Raw genomic sequence first — 18,435 nt, forward strand, 5'->3', positions numbered from 1 at the left:
TACAAGCAGTGCCCCGTAATGTTGGCTGAGGTGGCCGGTAGCAGAAACATACCGACATCCCTTTCCATGGAAGCGGGTTTCGATGAGAGGAGACAGCACAGAGCCTGCCTGTGGGGAAATGGGATACAAGGGCCAATGGGGAAGTTCAGAGCAGGAAGGCAAGGGATTGAGTGGGAGTAGTCCCATTTCTAATGCTGGAGAGGCTCAACTCCTGCCTATCTTCCAGTCCAGGTTTACACACACACACACACACACACACACACACACGCACACACACAGCTTCCCTGCTATTTTTCTGGTGTTGACCCTACCCTAGCAAAGGGTTAAAGATGCTTGAAGATCTTTCCTGGGGCGCCCTGACTTGCACAGACTTCTACCTCTGTGAGTAGATGACGCTTGGGATGGAGCTTAGGCCCAGAGAAGACCTTGCGGTTGGGAGAGGAGGTGTCAGTGGTGGCTGGTTGAAGCACTCACCCCCAGCAAGGCTGTGCCTGTCCCATCCCTGCCTCGTACACTCATGCCGCACAGAAATATTTCAGAAATGTTTATGCCACAGAGAAGTCCAAAACCTGCAGGAAGCTGCAGCCATCCTCCAGGCTGCCCGGAGCCATGGCTGTCCCCTGAAGGGGACACCAGCAGGCAGGTGGCCTGCACAAGCCAAGGAGCCAGGGCGACTTGCTGACATCCTTTTGTCCTCTGCCCTAAATCTGGAGGTTCCATTTAGGCCGGTGGGGGGCGGGGGGAAGAGGAAGTGGAAAAGGGGTAGGAGAAGTGTGGGTCTCTTCAGGGCACTCTTCCTGCTTTGGGATGGTGACTCACCCAGCTGGCCCTGGGAGGGACAACTCCTCAGGCCAGACTAAGGCGGCCAAGAGTAGGGTTCTGGCAGGAGCGGAGGGAGGTTCCTGGGATGCAGTGGCCAGGAGGAGTCGCCAGCAGAAGCTAGAAGGGGAGGCCCACCTGCCCACCCGGCTCCTTCTCACCAGCCTCTAAGCCCGGCCCAGCATGCACAGGACCACTTCAGCGCTGGCAGTTGATGGAGTCCGCATCTCCTCCACCCTCCATCACTTTGGGCCTTTCTTGAGTACCATGACATTGTCATACTCAGCCCCCTGTGGCCAGTCAGAGGCAGCAAAGTCCTGTCCCGCTGGGTAGACATGCTGGAGGCTGCTGGGGTCCCTGTCAGCTGCGGCTTGCCCCCTCCAGGCCTCACCCTGGAGCTCCTGCGGGCTGTCATACAGGGACAGGGCAGCCACCCCCTCAGGCTCATCGTATATGTGGTCGTGTTTGGAGGGCGGGTGCTCCTCGATGATCTCGTACAGAGGGTCGGCAGGGGCCCGGGGAGGGATGGCCAGGATGCCCCTCAAGCTCTTCCCCAGGTTCTGTGCCACTGCATCGAAGGGCACCGCGTACTCCCCCTCTGGGGCCCGCTGCAGCCGGGGGGCGGGAACCCGGACGGTGGGCGACAGCGGTGGGAGTGAGTCGTGGGGTCGGGAGTAGGGACTCTCCGGCCGGGGCAGCGCCGCAGGGTTGGGGACTGGCTGGGTTGGGGGCCCAGGAGCGGAGGCGTTCTTCTGGGCAGAGATGGCCTCTTCCAAGGCCAGGAAGATCTCATTGCCTTGCCGGGTTTCAAACTCAAAGTTGCCCTCCCCTGAGATGCAGCGCCGGCCTGCCTCAAAGGAAAAGGTTACCTGGGTGGAGAAGAAAGCCGATGACTGGCAGGCCACTGGGCGGGGCTGCTTGCTACTCCTGGACCCAGCTCCCAACCACAAGCCTGTCACCCCAACCTCTCCCCAAGCTGCTTCCCCTTCCCTCCCGCCATGCTTTTGCCTACAAGCAAAGCCCTCTCTCATCTTTTCTCCTTCCTCCCATCCGCCCGAGTGCGAAGCTCGATGCGGAGTTCATCCTGCACCACGCCAGCCACTCTCCGCCCTCCCGCCTCTCCCCACCTCTTTCTCTCCCTTCCTTCCCCCCCACCTCGACCACCATGTCTCCCTGCCGTGGTTCTCTCTCCTCCAGCCCCCGGGCTGTGCTGTTTCTCTTCTGCCGCCCTTTATCTCGTCGTTTCTTCCTCCTCCATCCTCTCTTCCTTTGAGGGCCCCTTCGCCCTCTCCCTGACGCTCCCTTTTCTCTCACAGCTCATCCTTCCTCTCACCTGCCCATGGCAGCCCCTGCTCACCTTGTCCCGCCCGAAGCGCCGCAGGAACCTGTAGGGCCATTCATACAGCTGGGTGCCGGACTGAGGGCCGCCCCACAGCTCCAGGGCACTCTCCCCGACCCGGAGGGTGTAGGAGCCCCAGAGCCGGCACCTCTCACTGGCTTCTGTGGGTCTCATGGTCACAGCAAACTCCTTGCGGGGGGCCCCTGGGGAGAAAAGGGTAGACAAGGAGGCAGTTCATGGGAAGCAGCCGACCTGTCTCAACTCTGCCCTGCTTTACATAGATAGCATGCCGGGTCTCCAGAAAAAGTATTATCCACGGCTCCATGACCCTGCAGCCTGCATCCTGAAGGCTGAGCTGCCCTGCACGAGGCCAGACTCCCGAAAATGCCAGGAACCTCCACCTCCTCCCTCAGGACGCATCATGCCCTAGCCACACGCACCCCGACCCCATACCCACATCCTTCCTGCCCCTCTCACCAGAGCCACAGCCTTGTCTCCATCTCATCTCTCGCCCCAAGCCAGCTGCCTCCCCAATCCCGACTGTCGCAGCTGCAGATGCAGCTGACCCTGCCCTCCCAGCTCTCAGCCTACCCAGCCCCTGCCCATGCCATCAGGTGCTCTCCGAGGGGTGGAGCCTGGACGTCCCCCCAACCCCGTGTCCACCTGCTCTCCCCACGCGCCCACGCCGACAGCTAGACAGATAGCAGGAGGGGCCTTGCCTGGTCAGCAAAAAGCTCCCTTGCCGCAGGACAGCTCAAATCCACAGAAAGAAAACCATTCTTTTCACAGACAATCACTCGGGTGCCAGTAAGGGAGAGTTCAAGAGCCCCACCTTCACCTGGACCCCTCAGCCGGGCCCTTTCCCACCAGCAGGGCCTGCACAAGAGGGAGTGGGCCAAGGGTGCAGGGCTGACATTTAAGGCCTCCCCGACCTTGGGCTGTGCCGGAAGCAGCGATGCGGAGAGATTGATAAGGGTGCTGGCCGGGGCCGGGGGCAACCACAAGGCAGGAAGACTGAGCCGGCAGCAGGCCAGCCCTCACCTCCTCCCCACCACACCCTGGAGAGAGCACCCAGGTAGCAAAGGCAGGGCCCTCACCTGTGGTCGCACTGCTGTACAATTCATTCTCCTCCATGCGGGGCCGGCCGCCCTTCCCCTCCAGCTCCTTCCTCTGGCCCTGGTGGGGAAGGCCCAAGACTCACCACCATCGCCAATCCCAAGCCCCACCACTGGCCACCACAAGCTTTCTTTCAAAACACACTCAGCCTACTGCCCTGTCTTTATTCTGAACTGGGATCCCTCACCCCCACCAAGGAACCACCTCCAGCATCCTGACCTTGGCTCTCACAACATCTGCCCACGGCAAGCATCCAGTGCCCCGTGCCCTTTCTACAGCCCTGGGCGACTCACGGGGAAGGCCACGAGGCAGATGGCCTGTATCCAGTCACCCCGCTCTGCAGTGGGGGCCGCCAGCATGTACAGGCGCTCCGTAGTCTCCAGGAAGAAGGTGCTGGTATCCCGGGGGCTGCTGGCCTCCCCTCCGGCCTCAGCCACCCGCAGGCAGTCACTGAGGCGGATGACCCTCCGGGGGGCCTCTCCCCGGCGAGGCTTCTCCGGGCCCTCCTGGAGCTCCAGCCGGGCCAGGGCGCAGCCCGACCCTCTGTACAGCGCCGCCCCGAACCGGCGCCATTTCTGCCCCCAGATGCGTGGCAGGTGGGGAGATGGAGAGATGGTGCCCAGCGGGGAGAGAAGGACCCGGGGGAGACAGAGGTGAAGATCGGGGGAGACCCAAGGAGGCAGAGAGCCTAACAGAGGCCTTAGGAGTGAGAAAGCGTTGGAGATGCACCCCAAGCAACCCAGTAAGAGGCCTACAATGACAGCAGAGAGGAAGACAAAGGCAAGAAAGACACAGGAGTGAGCCCCATGGTGGCGAATGCAGGGAGGCCGGGCAGGCCCAACCCAGGGGATCCAAGTCAAGAGGCAGAAAACCTGCAAGTCCCGGAGCCCAGAGGGGTGAGGAGGGCAGCCCAAGGGCCCAGACTGGGGAGCATGCTTCTCATTCTCTGTGAGGCCCCATAGAAGGCCCTGTCCCCCGGAACCTCAGCTGACACCCCTGAACCTTCCTGCCTCATCCTCTGACAAGTTAGGCCACGAAAGAGACAGAGAGAGGAACCCCGGGGTGTGTCCGCTGAGGGAAGTAAGACGTCCTCATTCAAGGAGGCCAAAGAAGGAAAAGGAGTTTGGGCACAATGGGGCCCTGGCTCCCAGAGACCCCAGTTCAAGTTCAATAGCAGCCAAACGTACCCCACTGGGGCAGGAAAAGAGGAAGGAACCTCCACGGCAACCCTGAAGTATCCCCTCCACTGTGCCTTCCATTCCCTCCCAAGGTGTGCCGGTGAGAAGACGTCACCACAGAACAAGAAAGGCAAGAAAAGCAGAGTCAGAGCCCTCTTTTCCCCCTCCTCCCGGGGCAACAAAGAGCACAGTTGGGAGCCAGCTCGCAGAGGCAACAGCTGCTAAGGAAAGAGCCCTCCCAAGCTTGCACTCTGGGCCCAATGTGGTAGATGGCCCAGTCTCCACCATCCCATAAGGGTTTCGGAACATTCCGGGGCCTTCTCTCCTCCCCAGGGAAGTCTCTAGCAGCCCCCCAGCCCCTCGGCTCAGCCCCAGCCCGGCCGCGCTCTTCCTACCTTCCCAAAAGTCTGCTGCTGTTGAAGGTACAGGAAGCCCTGCTTCACCGCCACGTCCTCCATCTTCCCACCATCCTGGGCCCCTGAGCTTCAGCTCTTTGCTTCCACTCCCGCCCTCTTTCTCTCCTCTCTGCCCTATGTTCCCCCTTCTCTCAAGTTCATTTCCTCTCTGCCTAGAGTTCTGCACTATTCTCGTCTGCTCGATGACGACAGGCTGATAAGCCCTGTGGTTTCTTGCTCTGTGTGTATGTGTGTGTGTGTTTTCTTTTTGATGAGTGAGTTTCACGCTCAAGCCTCCTGAATTTTCAGTGAGTAAGAGAGAATTTCCAAAAAGCCAAACTCCAGCGCTTTGGTGAGCAGCAACTCAGGTACAGAGACCCAGAAATGAAATTCGACAGTAAAACCAGTAGCCAAAGGCCCCCCCATGCTCAAGCTGGATGCTTAGCATGACGGAGCTAGGAGAGAACTTAGAAATCAATCAGCCTAAGTCTGTCTTTTAAAAATGGGGGAAAAAGAAAATCACATCTTATTAGGGCTTCCCTGGTGGCGCAGTGGTTGAGAGTCCGCCTGCCGATTCAGGGGACACGGGGTCGTGCCCCGGTCTGGAAGGATCCCACATGCCGCGGAGCGGCTGAGCCCGTGGGCCATGGCCGCTGGGCTTGCGCGTCCAGAGTCTGTGCTCCGCGACGGGAGAGACCACAGCAGTGAGAGGCCCGCGTACCGCAAAAAAAATAAATAAATAAATAAAAATGAGGAGACTGAGGCTCAGGAAGGTCTGAGGGATGGGTTCAAGGCCACCAAACCAGAACCCAGGTCTCTCAACTCAGTAGGAGCTGAGCCACACTCACACACACTGGACACATGAGCCTCACCACTTTCACACACTCCACTGCAACAGTTTCGGTCTGTGGGGAGCACTCCCTGTCCCCCACAATGACACACACTTACACCACCTCCTTGAGCTTCTAGAAACATGAACATTCCCACACTGAAACATGCTATGCTTCCTGAGCACATCTCAACTGTCGGAGTTCACCTTCTTTCCAGCCTTTGAGAGCTTTATAAAGACACTGGCGTTCCATCTGAAGGTTAGCTTTTTAAGTTACAGTAGCAATTCTTATATTTTTTTTTTAAAAAAAAAAGCTTTACAAGTATCAAAAGTGCTTCACAGTTACCAAAGGTTCCAGGCACACACTGTCTCCAGTCACCCTATCTAACCCTGAAAGAAGGAAGGGCAGGTATGAACACACCTGTTTGCAACCCTCCTGAGGTCACAGGTGCAGAGAAGGAAGAGTACCAGAGCACCTGATCTTTAATTCAACAGTCTTTTTATTGCTGACCCCGAAGTGGGATCCAGACTCCATGCAAGAAGATACATTGCTCTGGGGAAATCTAAGCTCCCCAGAGAATATTTAACTTAGATCCAGATGGTTTAGAGAAGCAATCTGAAGGAGGCATGGTGCAGAAATGTTGGGGGAACCAGAGAACTAGACCAGCACTCTTGGGGTAACCCCATAATGGGTGCTTATGTAACTGAGCCATTTCCTCTACCACAGGGGTTCGGTTGCCTTAGGAAGGCTGCCTTAGAAGCAGAACAGTACACTGCTCAGACCTTCTGCTGTACATGCCATGTGCTTTACCAAAACAGCTCTAAAAGATGAATGTTATGGGTTCTGGGAGGAGAGGACTGAGTCATGTAAAGCTCACGGCACTCAGCCCAGCTGCCTGGATTTGAACAGGTGAATCCAGAGACCAAGGGGGAACCAAGGATGCCGGTGCAGGAAAAGCTCCTTGGGAAGTGGTTAGGAGTATGGAAATGGGTGGCCTATTCCATTTCTCTAGTCCCTTAGGGGAGGCAACATTACCTGGGGGCTGCATGGTGTGTGGTGGACTCAGCATCTCCTTATGGAGTGAGAAGAGCTTTTCTTTTTTTTTCTTAGGGCCATCCTGGGGGGCTGCCAGAGCAGTGCCTTTCAAACTTTAATGTGCAAATCTTGTTAAGAGTGCAGATTCTGATGCAGTAGGTGTGGAGTGAGCCCTGAGATGCTGATGCAGCTGGTGGGTGGACCAGACCTGAGTTTGAGGAGCAAGACAACAGAGGATGTTCCCCCCACCACTCTGATCACCTCCCCGCGCAGGTCGATTGGACACATTCCACTCAGAACCACAGGGGGGCACCCGAGCTTGCCAGATTACTTGGAAACTATTTAAACCTGGAGGCCTGAGCCCCAGGAATTTCAGACACCCCGCATGCCATCCCTTGCCCGTGGGAGATAGAAAAGTTCTCTTCCTGTGGCTGTTGTCTGCAGCAGGAGTGAACTCAGAGCAACACCCACTTTTCCTAGCAGGACTTGTGGGAACCCCACAGAGGAGTACTAACCCCAGTAACTTTCTGTCTGGTCACAGGCAAATCCTGTGAGCAGTGACTCAGAAGACATAGCTCCAAGACACAGCAGAGGGGGCAGAGAACCAGAGGCCCTTAGGTTACCCAGGCACCAATGATAGGGAGAGAAAGCAGCAAAAAGGAAAGGGTCCCAGTGGTTTATATTGAGGTCGGGGTGGGGGTGGGGTGCCCCTTGGCTCCTCATGGCTCTTATTGGAAAGAAAGGGACACCCACACACACCTCATTTGCGCCTCAATATTCGCCACCAGGATCCTTTCCTTTACAAAGGTTTCTCTCAGCGGGAGTTAGGAACCATACAGATCAAGAGATCACAGCTGCAGGAACTTGGCAACTTTTTGTTACTATCTTCACCAGTGATTAGCAACTAAATCTTTAACACAAAAGGGCTTCTGGCCTTGTCTTTGGGGGCAAGAAAGGAAGGTGCAGAAGAGACTGATTCCTTGGACACGTCTGGAGATTAGGCAACCCCCCCAGCCCCCCCCCGCCCCCCGCCACAGGATGAACGGGGAGGTGCAGCTACTCAAGGGGCAGCTCTGGACACACAACAGGAAAGAAGGTATAGAATGGGCAAGGAGCTGGGGGGGGGGGTCCTGAGAAGGATGGAGGACTGAGCACAGAAAAAACGTGAGTGGGGTTCATGAAAGATTCCATCCCTGCCTCCTTCCACCCCAGTGGCTCCTGACCGTGGGGAGGAAGGACCAGTCTCTTGAGTTTCATCCTGAGTCCTCACCGTTTCTCCACTACATATATCATTATTAACATAATAATAATGTTACTTAACATTGGCATTACACTTCAAACTCTTTATGTTCTCATAAGACCCCAAATGCACCCTAGAATGAGACTGAGATAGGAAGAATTTAATTAACTCAAAAGTTTTGTTTTGGTTTTTGGTTTTTTTGTGTTTTTTTTTTTTGAGCATCTATTCTGTGCAGAGGTAGGAGGGCATAAACAAGACATATATAGAATCCCTGTTTCCATCGTGGTTCTTTTCTAGTTGAAGACTCAGACAATGAAAAGAATAAATATGTAACTAAATAGTTTTGTACAGACAGTGATCAATGCTGTAAGTATGACAGTGAAGGGGTCGGGGACAACTTTCAATAGAGCCGGTGAGAAAAGTTTCTCTGAGGAGATAACAACTGAACTAAGGCATCAGTGATAAGAGGGAACCAGCCACTTAAAGATCTGAGGGGAAAACATTCCAGGCAGAAGTTCCTTCAAGGGCAAAGGCCCAGAGGCAGGTACAGCTGGATGTGAGGAACTGCAAGAAGGGCAGAATGACCAGAGCATTGTGAGCCAGAGGGGACACGGAGAGAGGGTCCCATCACATGGCCTCTTGGGCTATAGCAAAGATTTGGAATGTACTCTAAATGTAATGGGAGGCCACTTGAGGATTTTTAAGCAGGGCTGTGAATGATCTGATGTATGATTTTAAAAGGATGTTCTGTAGCTATAGGGAAGATGGATTATCATGGGGCAAGACAGGAAGCAGGGAAAGGAAGGACTGTATTATCAGAGCCCAGGATAAATGTGATGGTGGCCTGGATCAGGGTGCTAGCAGTGGTGATGAAGAAGGGTGGCCAGATTTGGGTATATGTACCAGATATAGATTCAACAGGACTTGCAAGTGGATTGGATATGGGGGGACTGTTGAAACACTAAGTAATCAGGGCAACTCCTGGGTTTTTAGTTTGAGCAACTGGGTGAATGACAGTATCATTTACTGAGAAAGGGAAGATAGAGGGAGAGAAACAGGTGTGGGGGAGGGTCTTGGTGGGGGGTGGATTTGGGCCTGGCCCACAGGGAGCTGCTATTTCTAGGCAATCAGGCAAGTAGGGAATTCGAAGACTGCCACTGCAATCATCACGTCAAGAAGATACCAAGGAAGCACCTGACCCACCACCCCTGCTCTCTACCCTCAGGGAGCTAAGGATTGGACATTGGAAAGTTGTTGAAAAACAAAAACAGAAAAATCCCACAACTCAGGGTCTAGGCCTGCCAAAAGCAACAGTCAAAAGCTCTGCCTCCAAAGTCTTCTCTGAGTGAATCTAATTGGCGGAGCCGAACTTGCATACAGAACCCTAGCTACAAGGAAGTCTGGGTAATGTAGTTTTTAGGTGTCCTACCTCTGCAAATCAGGAAGACACACTCGGAGGAGGACGAAGCTTGAAATGAATGCTGAGTACCAGTCCTCTCGATCCACAACAGAAAGTGTGTGTCATTCACTACTATAATCAGTTCCATCGCACGTGGTGGCCCCTAGTCAATACAAACTTCAGACAACCAATACTCTCAGAATCCAGCTAAAATCTAATCTGGGGGCCATGATTGGAAGCCAGAGTGGAATCCAATTGAAAACGGGATCCGGCATTATCTACACGGATCATTCCTAGTGGGAAAGGCTGGAATTGGCCTCAGCAGACAGAGCCTTATCTGACCTGACCCAGAGGGAATGGCTTCCCCACTCAGACTGAGCCAGGGCTCCTAAAACTCCTTTATCACTCCCCACCACCACCTCCCCCAGCTTCTGACCCCTCTCAGGAGGCAGCCTAGACTGCTGGTTAAGATAACAACCTATTGGGGAAGATCGGAACAGTGCCTTCTGCACGATTCCAACATCACCACTCTTTGGCGGCTACTTCCATGAATGTTCATCGTGGAGAAAAGGATAGAAATGGAAACAAGGAGATTTGGATTGCTGGTAAAACCCAGGATCAGAGAGCAGTGGCTCCTGTCCACTGGAGCAGAAAGACACAAACAAATTTGGCCACCGTCCGCAGTGTAAAGAATAATGTCGGCGTCCCAAGCGGGGGTTTTGGGCGGTGGGCGCACCGGAAGACCCCCCTGGGGGTGTGGTGTTACAGCAGTGGCGCGGCCGCAGAGCGGTAGGGAGCGTCCGGGGGCACGTCGTGAGGACACTCTGGAAGAGAGGAATCCGCCAGGTGCAGGGGTCTGGGCGGGGACAGGTCCCGGCCCCTCGAGGAGCCCTCGCGAAGCCGACGAGCTAAGGCAGCGCCAACTCCCGCTACCGCTCTCGCCCGCCCGCCAGAGCGAGCACGGCCCCTTTAAAAACCATGTAAACAAAGCTTTGTTCCCCCGGCCCCCTCCCCTCGCGCCCCTGGGTCCGCTCCTTCCTCCACCCGCCCGCAGCGTCTCCGGGCCGCTGACGTTGCCGCGCCTTTACGCCGTCCCAACGGCGCTGCGCATTCTCCAACCGCGGCCCCGGCCGCCCGGGCCTAAGCAGCCGGGCGGTGCTACGCCGCGAGCGCTGCGCGACGAGCCCCCAGCGCGCAGGCGCAGCGGCGACGGCGGCGGCGGCGGCGGCCCGGCCGAGGTGCGCGCTGGGGGGGAGGGGGGCCGGAGAGGAGCATGAATGGAGCAAAATGGCGGATCATGTGCAGGTGAGAGGGGCCTCGGGGGAGGGGGTGGCCGCGGAGAGTGGGGAGTGGGGTCGCACGCAGCCCAAGGGGCTCGGGCCGGCTCGGGGCTCACCGGGCCCGCGCCGCAGCCACTCGGAGCTCCGGAGCCGCCGCCCGTCCCGGAGCTCTGGGGCCTTTCCCGCCTCCTGGGCCGGGGGCCTCCTCCATCCCCTCCCACCCCGTCCCACGCCTCTCGCGCTGGGCTGGAGGTTCAGGGATCGGCGCCCCAGCTGGCACAGCGTACATCGCTTATCAGTGACTGTCCTCCCACTGGAGGGAGGCCTCTTGCAAGTCCTCAGTGCCCCCCAAGACGGGGAGGGGAGGGAGACCCCTTGCCGACTCTGTCCTGAGGGGAACTTCCCCATCACACCCGCCAGCCCTAAACAGATAAAAAGAATACCTCGCACTGACAAACCTCGCTCTACCGAGTCTTTCCCGCCGCCTTCCTCTTCACGCCCCCGAGTACAAGAGACCCCCCTCCAGCCTCCTCCCCCCTCCCACGGATGCGTCCTACACTCCCCCACTGCTGATCGCACATCCTGCAGGGCCGAGCTCCCCCGTCCTCCAAAATGGGTGCTCAGGCCTGGGCCCGCCCTCCCTCCGGTGCCCCTATCCCCAGTGAAGGAGTTGAGTGCCCACACCTCCTCTGAAACACGGGGTGGAGGGGGTGTGTCTGAAACGAGAGATGCAACGTTGGGTGCAGACGTTGCTCTGGAGGGTCCTGATCGGGCTCCAGGGCTGCCCCAGGCGTGCTTTGGGCCCAGGCCACTTTTCGTCAAAGACACGGCACAGGCCCTAGGAAGGGACAACCCATACCGAACCTAATAGTAGCTGTAGGACTCAGGGTTATTTCTTGCAAACTCGATAAAGTTTTTCCTTTCTGTGCTTTAGATGTGATATTTTTATGACAGTTATTGTTACAAATCTGTTGTCAGAAACCTTTGGATTTTCTAGCAAAGGTTTTGTGTTGTGGGAAGTAGAAAGAAAAGAGGATAACAAGTGTTGCCTTATTTTGCATACTGTATAGTTATCATTCCTCGAGTAAAGAGGATGATCTTATTCCTCACATTATGTCTACAAGGAGGTGGATGGTGTGACTTCTACCAGTTTCTTTGGGAGAGAAGGGACTAAATAAATTCTCAGGCCAGGGATCAGTAGAGTAAATCTTAGAAGTGTGAGGTGCAAGTTATCAGGACAGAATTATATCAGAAATTGTAATCACAGATGGAAGACCACAGGATTTGTGTTTCAAAGCCAGTATCGTGGCCTAATTCAGAAGTAGCAGTAAAACTTGGTACAAGGTGATAGTAATCATAGTAGTGAGCACCTTGAGTTTTATAGCAGCCATTTCTAAGAAGCATGAAGGATTTTTTGCGTGTTGTTTTTTTTTTAATTCTTCCATTCTGAAAGAGTAGATAGGCAAGAACTCCTTCTGTCATTCTGAAGAAACAAACCAAAGCACAGAACTTATATGAGATTTGCTTAGGGTAAGGCTAAAGTGGATCAAAGGCTTTTGACTTCGGGTCCCGTGCTCTTATCTATTGGGGGGAAAAAAAAGTAGTGTCTGTGAGCATTCCAGAACATGGTTTGAATAGATTCTGAATGATGCTTTGGAAGGCAGAGGAAGTCCGTGTACTTTTATGAATATACATCTGTTTTATCTCTTGCAAAGCAGTTTCTCCTAATGTGATCTTTCCCACCTTTTGAACAAAAAGGTTGTCATTCCTCACCAGAGGAAAGTCAAGATGAGTCAAAGCAGTCTTCATAGCAATTATGTCTCAAAGGAGGGTCTGCCTTATTTTTAGTAAGGGGATTTTTTTCCCCCACCCATCCCAAAATAAAAATCTACCAAAGTAAGAATTTATTAATTTTTCAAAACAAAGAGGACTATGCCAGTCCACTGTTTTATTTGACTTTGGAGAGTTGTAGTATGTTACTGTCTAAATTAGTGGTCTTTATAACAACAGGGTAAGTTTGGGAGAGTTTTTTCTCTTTAAATAGAATGGGGCATATTGCTTTTCTTTGTTAGACCACTAGATTACTTTTAGTATTGGATACTCGGAAAGTTTAACGTGGGACCTTATTTTAGCAGAAAACCTTCCCAAGAAAAAGATAGATTCTCCCCTGTGTGGAAAGAGTAAATAAATGAATAGATTAAAGACAAATCTGAAGTGCGTTGAGGGGGAATATTTTTCTGAAAACACTATTGGAACATGAAGTTTAAAAAGGAGCCTGTCAAAGGTTCAAGACTGATTATTTGAAAGTTTCATGCGTAATACTAAATAGTTGACTCATTATGTATCTAGTGCTTGTCTGAATCACCAGGGTGAGCAGTTTTTTTTGTTTTGTTTTTTTTCTATTGACACTAAGCAGGTGTCATATGATTCTCAGGCTGGAGTCCTGAGCATCTCTTCTGATAAGTGTTTAATGGAAGTCACAAAATGGTAGTAATGGGAAAATTGTAATATTTGTGTCTTTTAGCTCTGTTGGTGTCATAGTCGAGCCTCTTAAGAAGAGAGACTTGTAAGAAAGAATCTCCTTGTTGCAATGAGTTTCTTATTCTTGGTCTTAGATGACTCTAACACCCACCATAGAGGCAGTGATTAACTGTAAAAAAAAAAAAATCAAACTCATTTGTGTTTATCTTCATAAAATGAACACTCCTTCCTTTTTTTTTAATATCTAAAGTTAGATAAGATAGTGAGGATTCAGTATTTCCACTTGCTGACTACTTATTGTAAGGAAATGAAGATGGCTTAGTGTACAGTGGTAAATGAAAAAATTAAGAAGGATCAGATGTTAGCTTTAATAGTGCTAGCTATATTCAGGCTCTTGAGAGGAAAAGGAAAGCGTATATAATAATTGTATATTAAGTATATTTAACATATAACTATATGTAAATATATTAAATGAAGGATAACTCTGGAGTTTCGTTGGATTTATTATGTTGTTATGCTGGGCCTTACCCACAGTCTTACAGTATTATTTACTGGGCTCTATATTATGACTGTGTAGTAACAGAAAATACGATTTTCAGATAGTCATATTTGTTTAAATATTGACCACCAGTGTAACTCTAGAGAGTCAAGAAGAATCATTTAAACTGGCAGGTTAAAATTTAACAGAGTGCAAAAGTTTAGCCTGATTAGAGCAAAAGATAGTTGTCTTTTTAGCTTTTAAAAATATGCAAGGAAACATCAGAGGATCTACCCGTGGTTCATTTTGAGAAGAGAATCCTGTACAACTTTCTAACATTTTTAATGGGAAAAAAAGAAAAAACAGTTACTTTTCTAACTTTCTTTCAGTTAAGCTAATACCATAAAGTTTAATGTGTGCAAGGCCCTTTGCTGTGCTGGGCACTGCAAAGGATTCCAGACTGAGAAAGATACTGGAGCCAGACTGCTGAAGTGTCAAATTCTAATGCTGTGTTGGGCAGGCTTCAGAAGGCAAATGGATACAAGAACTTAATACATTGATTTCAAAGCATGCTACGTTTGTGTTGGATGATATGAAATAGCTACGTCCCCTCACTCACCCCAGCTACCTCTTCTGTGGATTTGTATAAGTAATATGTCTGTATTTTAAAAGAACATATTTATATGTACTTGATAATTCTGATTTAGTGTTACTTCCTCTCGTGAGAAAAACCTTCAGAAAAATTAAGGGTTGTATATATGCATGTAGTATCATTCAAACACTTACGCAATAAAGCAAAATATATTACTGTAATGGAATCGCTATTTAGATGGAGGTAGGAGAAAGGAGCATTAAGAAGATCCCTGGTCTGTATCTTACAGATAAATTAACTTCCATTTGATCCAGAAATTGATATTCATAACCACCAGCTGTATTTTCTTTTTTCTTGGTTGGGTTTTGAAACCAATATTGTACCACAGCCCTTCAAGAAGGGAAAGTTGCCAGTTTAAACCGATAAGCTGATGTCTCTGTAGGTACAACTACTGAGGCCACTTTGCTCACTTTAGTACACGTAAGGAAGATAGTATTTAGATGTTGCATCATTTTTTTTTTTTTTTTAACACCAAACATATATTATCTCACAGGTATTCTGAGTCAGGAATCCGGGAGTGGCTTAACTAGGTGGTTCTAGTTCAGGGTCTTTCATTTGCCCTCAAGCTGTGAGCCAGGCCTGCAGTCCTTCTCAAGGCCTGACTGAGGCATATATTATCAGGTATTCTGAGTCAGGAATCCGGGAGTGGCTTAACTAGGTGGTTCTAGTTCAGGGTCTTTCATTTGCCCTCAAGCTGTGAGCCAGGCCTGCAGTCCTTCTCAAGGCCTGACTGAGGATGGAGAACCTGTTTCCAAGCTCACCCACATGCTCACTGGCAGGCATCATCAGTTAGTTACTTGCAGGCAGATGGGCTAGGGGCCACAGTGCCTCACTGGCTGTTGTCTGGAGGTTTCAGCTCTTCACCACATGGACCCTTCCTAGGACATAAACTTTAAGAACTTCTTTTTTACATTATGTAATGATGTCTGCTATGTATAAGTGACCATCTTTGTTACTGTTTTTTTTTAACCTCTTATTGAAATATACCTTCGGACAGGTGCAAAAATCGTAACTGTTCAGCTTGATGAATTTTCACAAAGTGAACACTCTTGGGAATTCCTGGTGGTCCAGTGGTTAAGACTCCGCATTTTTCCTGCCTAGGGACCAGCTTCAGTCCCTGGTCAGGGAACTAAGATCCCACAAACTGCACAGCGCCACCAAAAAAGAAAAAAAAAAACCCCAAAGTGAATGCTCTTCTAACCAACACCGAAATCCACAATGTTTTCAGCACCTCAGAAGTCCCTCTGGTGACCCTGCCCAAGAACTACCCATAGATCCTTCTGCCTGAGGGTAACTATTGTACTATCCTGTCATTTGATTTTTAAGTATGCTTTTAGGAGTCCAGCTGAGGAAGGCCTGTCCATGAGAGCTTGAACTTCAGAGCCAGGGGAGAAGCTGTATAGAGCAGTGGTCCTTCAGCTTTGGGGGGAGTTGGTTTGTTTTTTTATTTTTTTAGAATGTAATGGAAGCTGTGTGCTCTCTAAGGAGGGAAAGTATACCTACACAAAGATTTGCCTACAGTTTCAGGCCATTCATGAACCTTAGAACTCGAGTTTAAAGATACATTCCTTTTTAGATGAAATGCTTACCACATTTTATTGAGAAACTGATTTACAAGTCTTTCTCTTTTGACCTGTGTGGAAGGCTAGTTCTCGGTCTCACTATGTATTCCTGGAGAGTTACATGCAGGCTGAATTTTTAAATACTGAATTCTTGAGGATGATTAAAAACAATTAATGACTATTAAGCATCTGATGGCCTGTTCTTAGACACATGCAAGAAAGTACAAGATGTAATGCCCTATTTTCAGGGGCGTTGCATGTTAATTGGAGAGAGAACGAGCCTGGGTTGAGTTGTGAATTTGCAGTGCGACATTGGTTTTTGTCAACATGTCTCTGAATGAAGGGACTGTTGCTCCGATCACCTTTTTCCTCCACGCCAGTACATCTGAGTTCACGCCCCACACTTATAGTGACTCACTGTGACAGGGAATTCTCAATGGAATGAGATTGGTACCCAGTAGTCATATCAAAATCTTGTGGAAAGGAGGGGAATTGTCAAAAATTGGGTCTTAAGTATATCTGATATTTGCATCCCTCGCTCTTCACTCCTTCATACATGTTTGTGCACACGCACACGAAGACACACATACACACACGCTCCTACCGTCATAAATGGAAAAGATGTGTTTGAGAGAAGGCAGCATTGGAAACTTCATGCTAGCATTTATTGGACTTCTGGCTGCGTGCCATTTTACATGATCTCATTTAATGCTCACAGCCAGTCTATACGGTAGGTATCATAGAGATAATAGTAATGGAATGTTCCTTGAAGTAGGTTGATGAAAGGACCTAGTGTCTCCAGAAGACTGGAGAACTGTTGGAAGATTTAGGTGACAGTTGTGGTGGTGGTTATTGTACAACTTACTGGTGGGGGACCTTGGTTGGGGGTAGATGAAAGTGTGACAGTAACATTTATGGAACATCTGTTATGTGCCAGCACCATGCTAAGCCCCTTTATTTGTATTATGCCATTTAACTGGGCAATTCATTTAGTCTCCTTGAACCTGGATTAGGTGATCTCTTAAGTCCCTTATACTTCCAGCATTGTGGCTGGCATTTCCAGTTGTCATTCCTTACCATTCTCTCCCAAGTAAACCACCATGTTCTCAATTCATATGTACATTGTCATAAATTTTCCTAAAATATTTATGCTCATACTAGTATTTCCATTTCTTCTATCTTAAATATGCCTTCCTCTACCCCACCTCCCAATTTCTTAACTCTCAGAGGTGGGTTTTTTTTGGGGGGGGGGTACTAATAGTCTGTAGCACACCTCACAAATTGAGCTCTGATATACCCCAAATAATAAGTAAAGAGCTGTCTCAGTTGGACAGTAAGTAGTGAAGGACATTTTCTGTGGGCCAAGAAATTAACATTATTAGTCAGATGTTGTTGCTTGTAGACTGAAAAATGATTCTCACTTAAAAGTCCCTGGGTTTAAGCCTCTCTTAGAGAGAAACTAGTTAGATGAAAAGCAGTCAAAATGCTTTCCTATAAATACCTTGGAAAACAATTAGATTAATAGAATATCCCTTGTACTACATCAGGAAGTTGTGATCCTACAGCTGTGGTGGCCTTTTAGAAGTTTTAAGTGTATGAATGTATGTTGGTCACAAAAGCTGATCTCATTTCTATTTTGTATGATAAGAAATTATGATATTTGAAGTGTGTAGTCTCAGAAAGAATTGAGAGCTATGCTAGACATATGCCCTAAAATTTGAGTCAATTTTATGATTAAATGGGGTGTATTTAAGGTCAGAAATGGGAAAAGCAGGGCTTTTTAAAGGATTTTTTCCAAGTGTGTTTAGTATTTTTTGCAGAGTTTTGAAAGCTTGTGTCCTAAGTTTGGCAAATCATTTCAAATCTCTTTTTTTTTTTTAACTGAGTCACCTCCACTAACTCCTGAATTTTGGTATTTTATTTCTCTCTTCCAAAAGGACATTGTCTAAAGTCAAGCATGACATTTAATTTGACTCTAGGAACCTGTAACACCATTTGCTCTGAAAAGAATCTGGGAAGCCATATTTGCATTTCACATATCTGTACTCAGTTAAAAAAATAAAACTCCATCCCAATTTTGCCCAATGTATAGCCATAAATTATTTAAAATATTATTTATTTTGTGTTAGTGGGTGATTTTTTTTTTATCATTAACTTGTCATTGACCCATCTGACAAGTCTCTGTAAGGTCTTGTCAAAAACTAGTCTAGAATTTAAAAGAATGAATAAAACTTGCTAGAAAATGGGACCTTGTTTTCTTTCCTTTTAATATTTTGAATTGACAACGTCATTCCAGAGTTGAGCAAGTTTCATCAAGCCTTCGTAAGACATATAACAAATGTTTTTAAACAAATTGAATCTGAGCAACAGGTTCTTTGTTGCTGTTGTTTTTAAATAAGGACAGTGTCTCAGAGGTGTTACAAATGAAAGCTTGTTTTAACATAAAGCATTATTTACTAATTCTTGGAATCTTACATTTTAGTCTAACTTAAAATACATGTTCCAAACAGGGAGATCAGAATGTTGTGAACAGGAAAGATTTCAATTCACGGAATTCCTAAAACCTGTCCCTTCAAAGCTGTTTGATATAGGTTACTATTAATGTGCCCTGCAGATCCCATCCGCTGTGAC

At 49.4% G+C, this 18,435-nt stretch overlaps 2 protein-coding genes across 2 annotated transcripts in view; one reads left to right on the forward strand and one right to left on the reverse strand.

Annotated features, from left to right (window-relative positions):
- Positions 1-529: 529 nt before the first annotated feature.
- On the reverse strand, positions 530-4,990 carry DOK2 (docking protein 2). Its single transcript, XM_007450551.1, has 5 exons — positions 4,848-4,990; positions 3,568-3,849; positions 3,256-3,334; positions 2,177-2,361; positions 530-1,688 (listed from the first exon to the last, which is right to left on the reverse strand). The coding sequence occupies exons 1-5, from the start codon at positions 4,908-4,910 to the stop codon at positions 1,062-1,064; spliced, it is 1,236 nt and encodes a 411-aa protein (XP_007450613.1). The 5' UTR covers positions 4,911-4,990; the 3' UTR covers positions 530-1,061.
- A 5,563-nt stretch (positions 4,991-10,553) lies between these two features.
- Positions 10,554-18,435, forward strand: part of XPO7 (exportin 7) — an 86,791-nt gene continuing 78,909 nt past the window's right edge. Inside the window, exon 1 of the mRNA XM_007450552.1 lies at positions 10,554-10,656. Coding sequence (XP_007450614.1) covers positions 10,639-10,656 — 18 coding nt within the window. The 5' untranslated portion in view covers positions 10,554-10,638. The remainder of the gene's footprint in view (positions 10,657-18,435) is intronic.

The sequence above is a fragment of the Lipotes vexillifer genome, unplaced genomic scaffold (assembly GCF_000442215.2).
Source record: "Lipotes vexillifer unplaced genomic scaffold, Lipotes_vexillifer_v1.1 scaffold567, whole genome shotgun sequence".
Taxonomy (NCBI): Eukaryota; Metazoa; Chordata; class Mammalia; order Artiodactyla; family Lipotidae; genus Lipotes; species Lipotes vexillifer.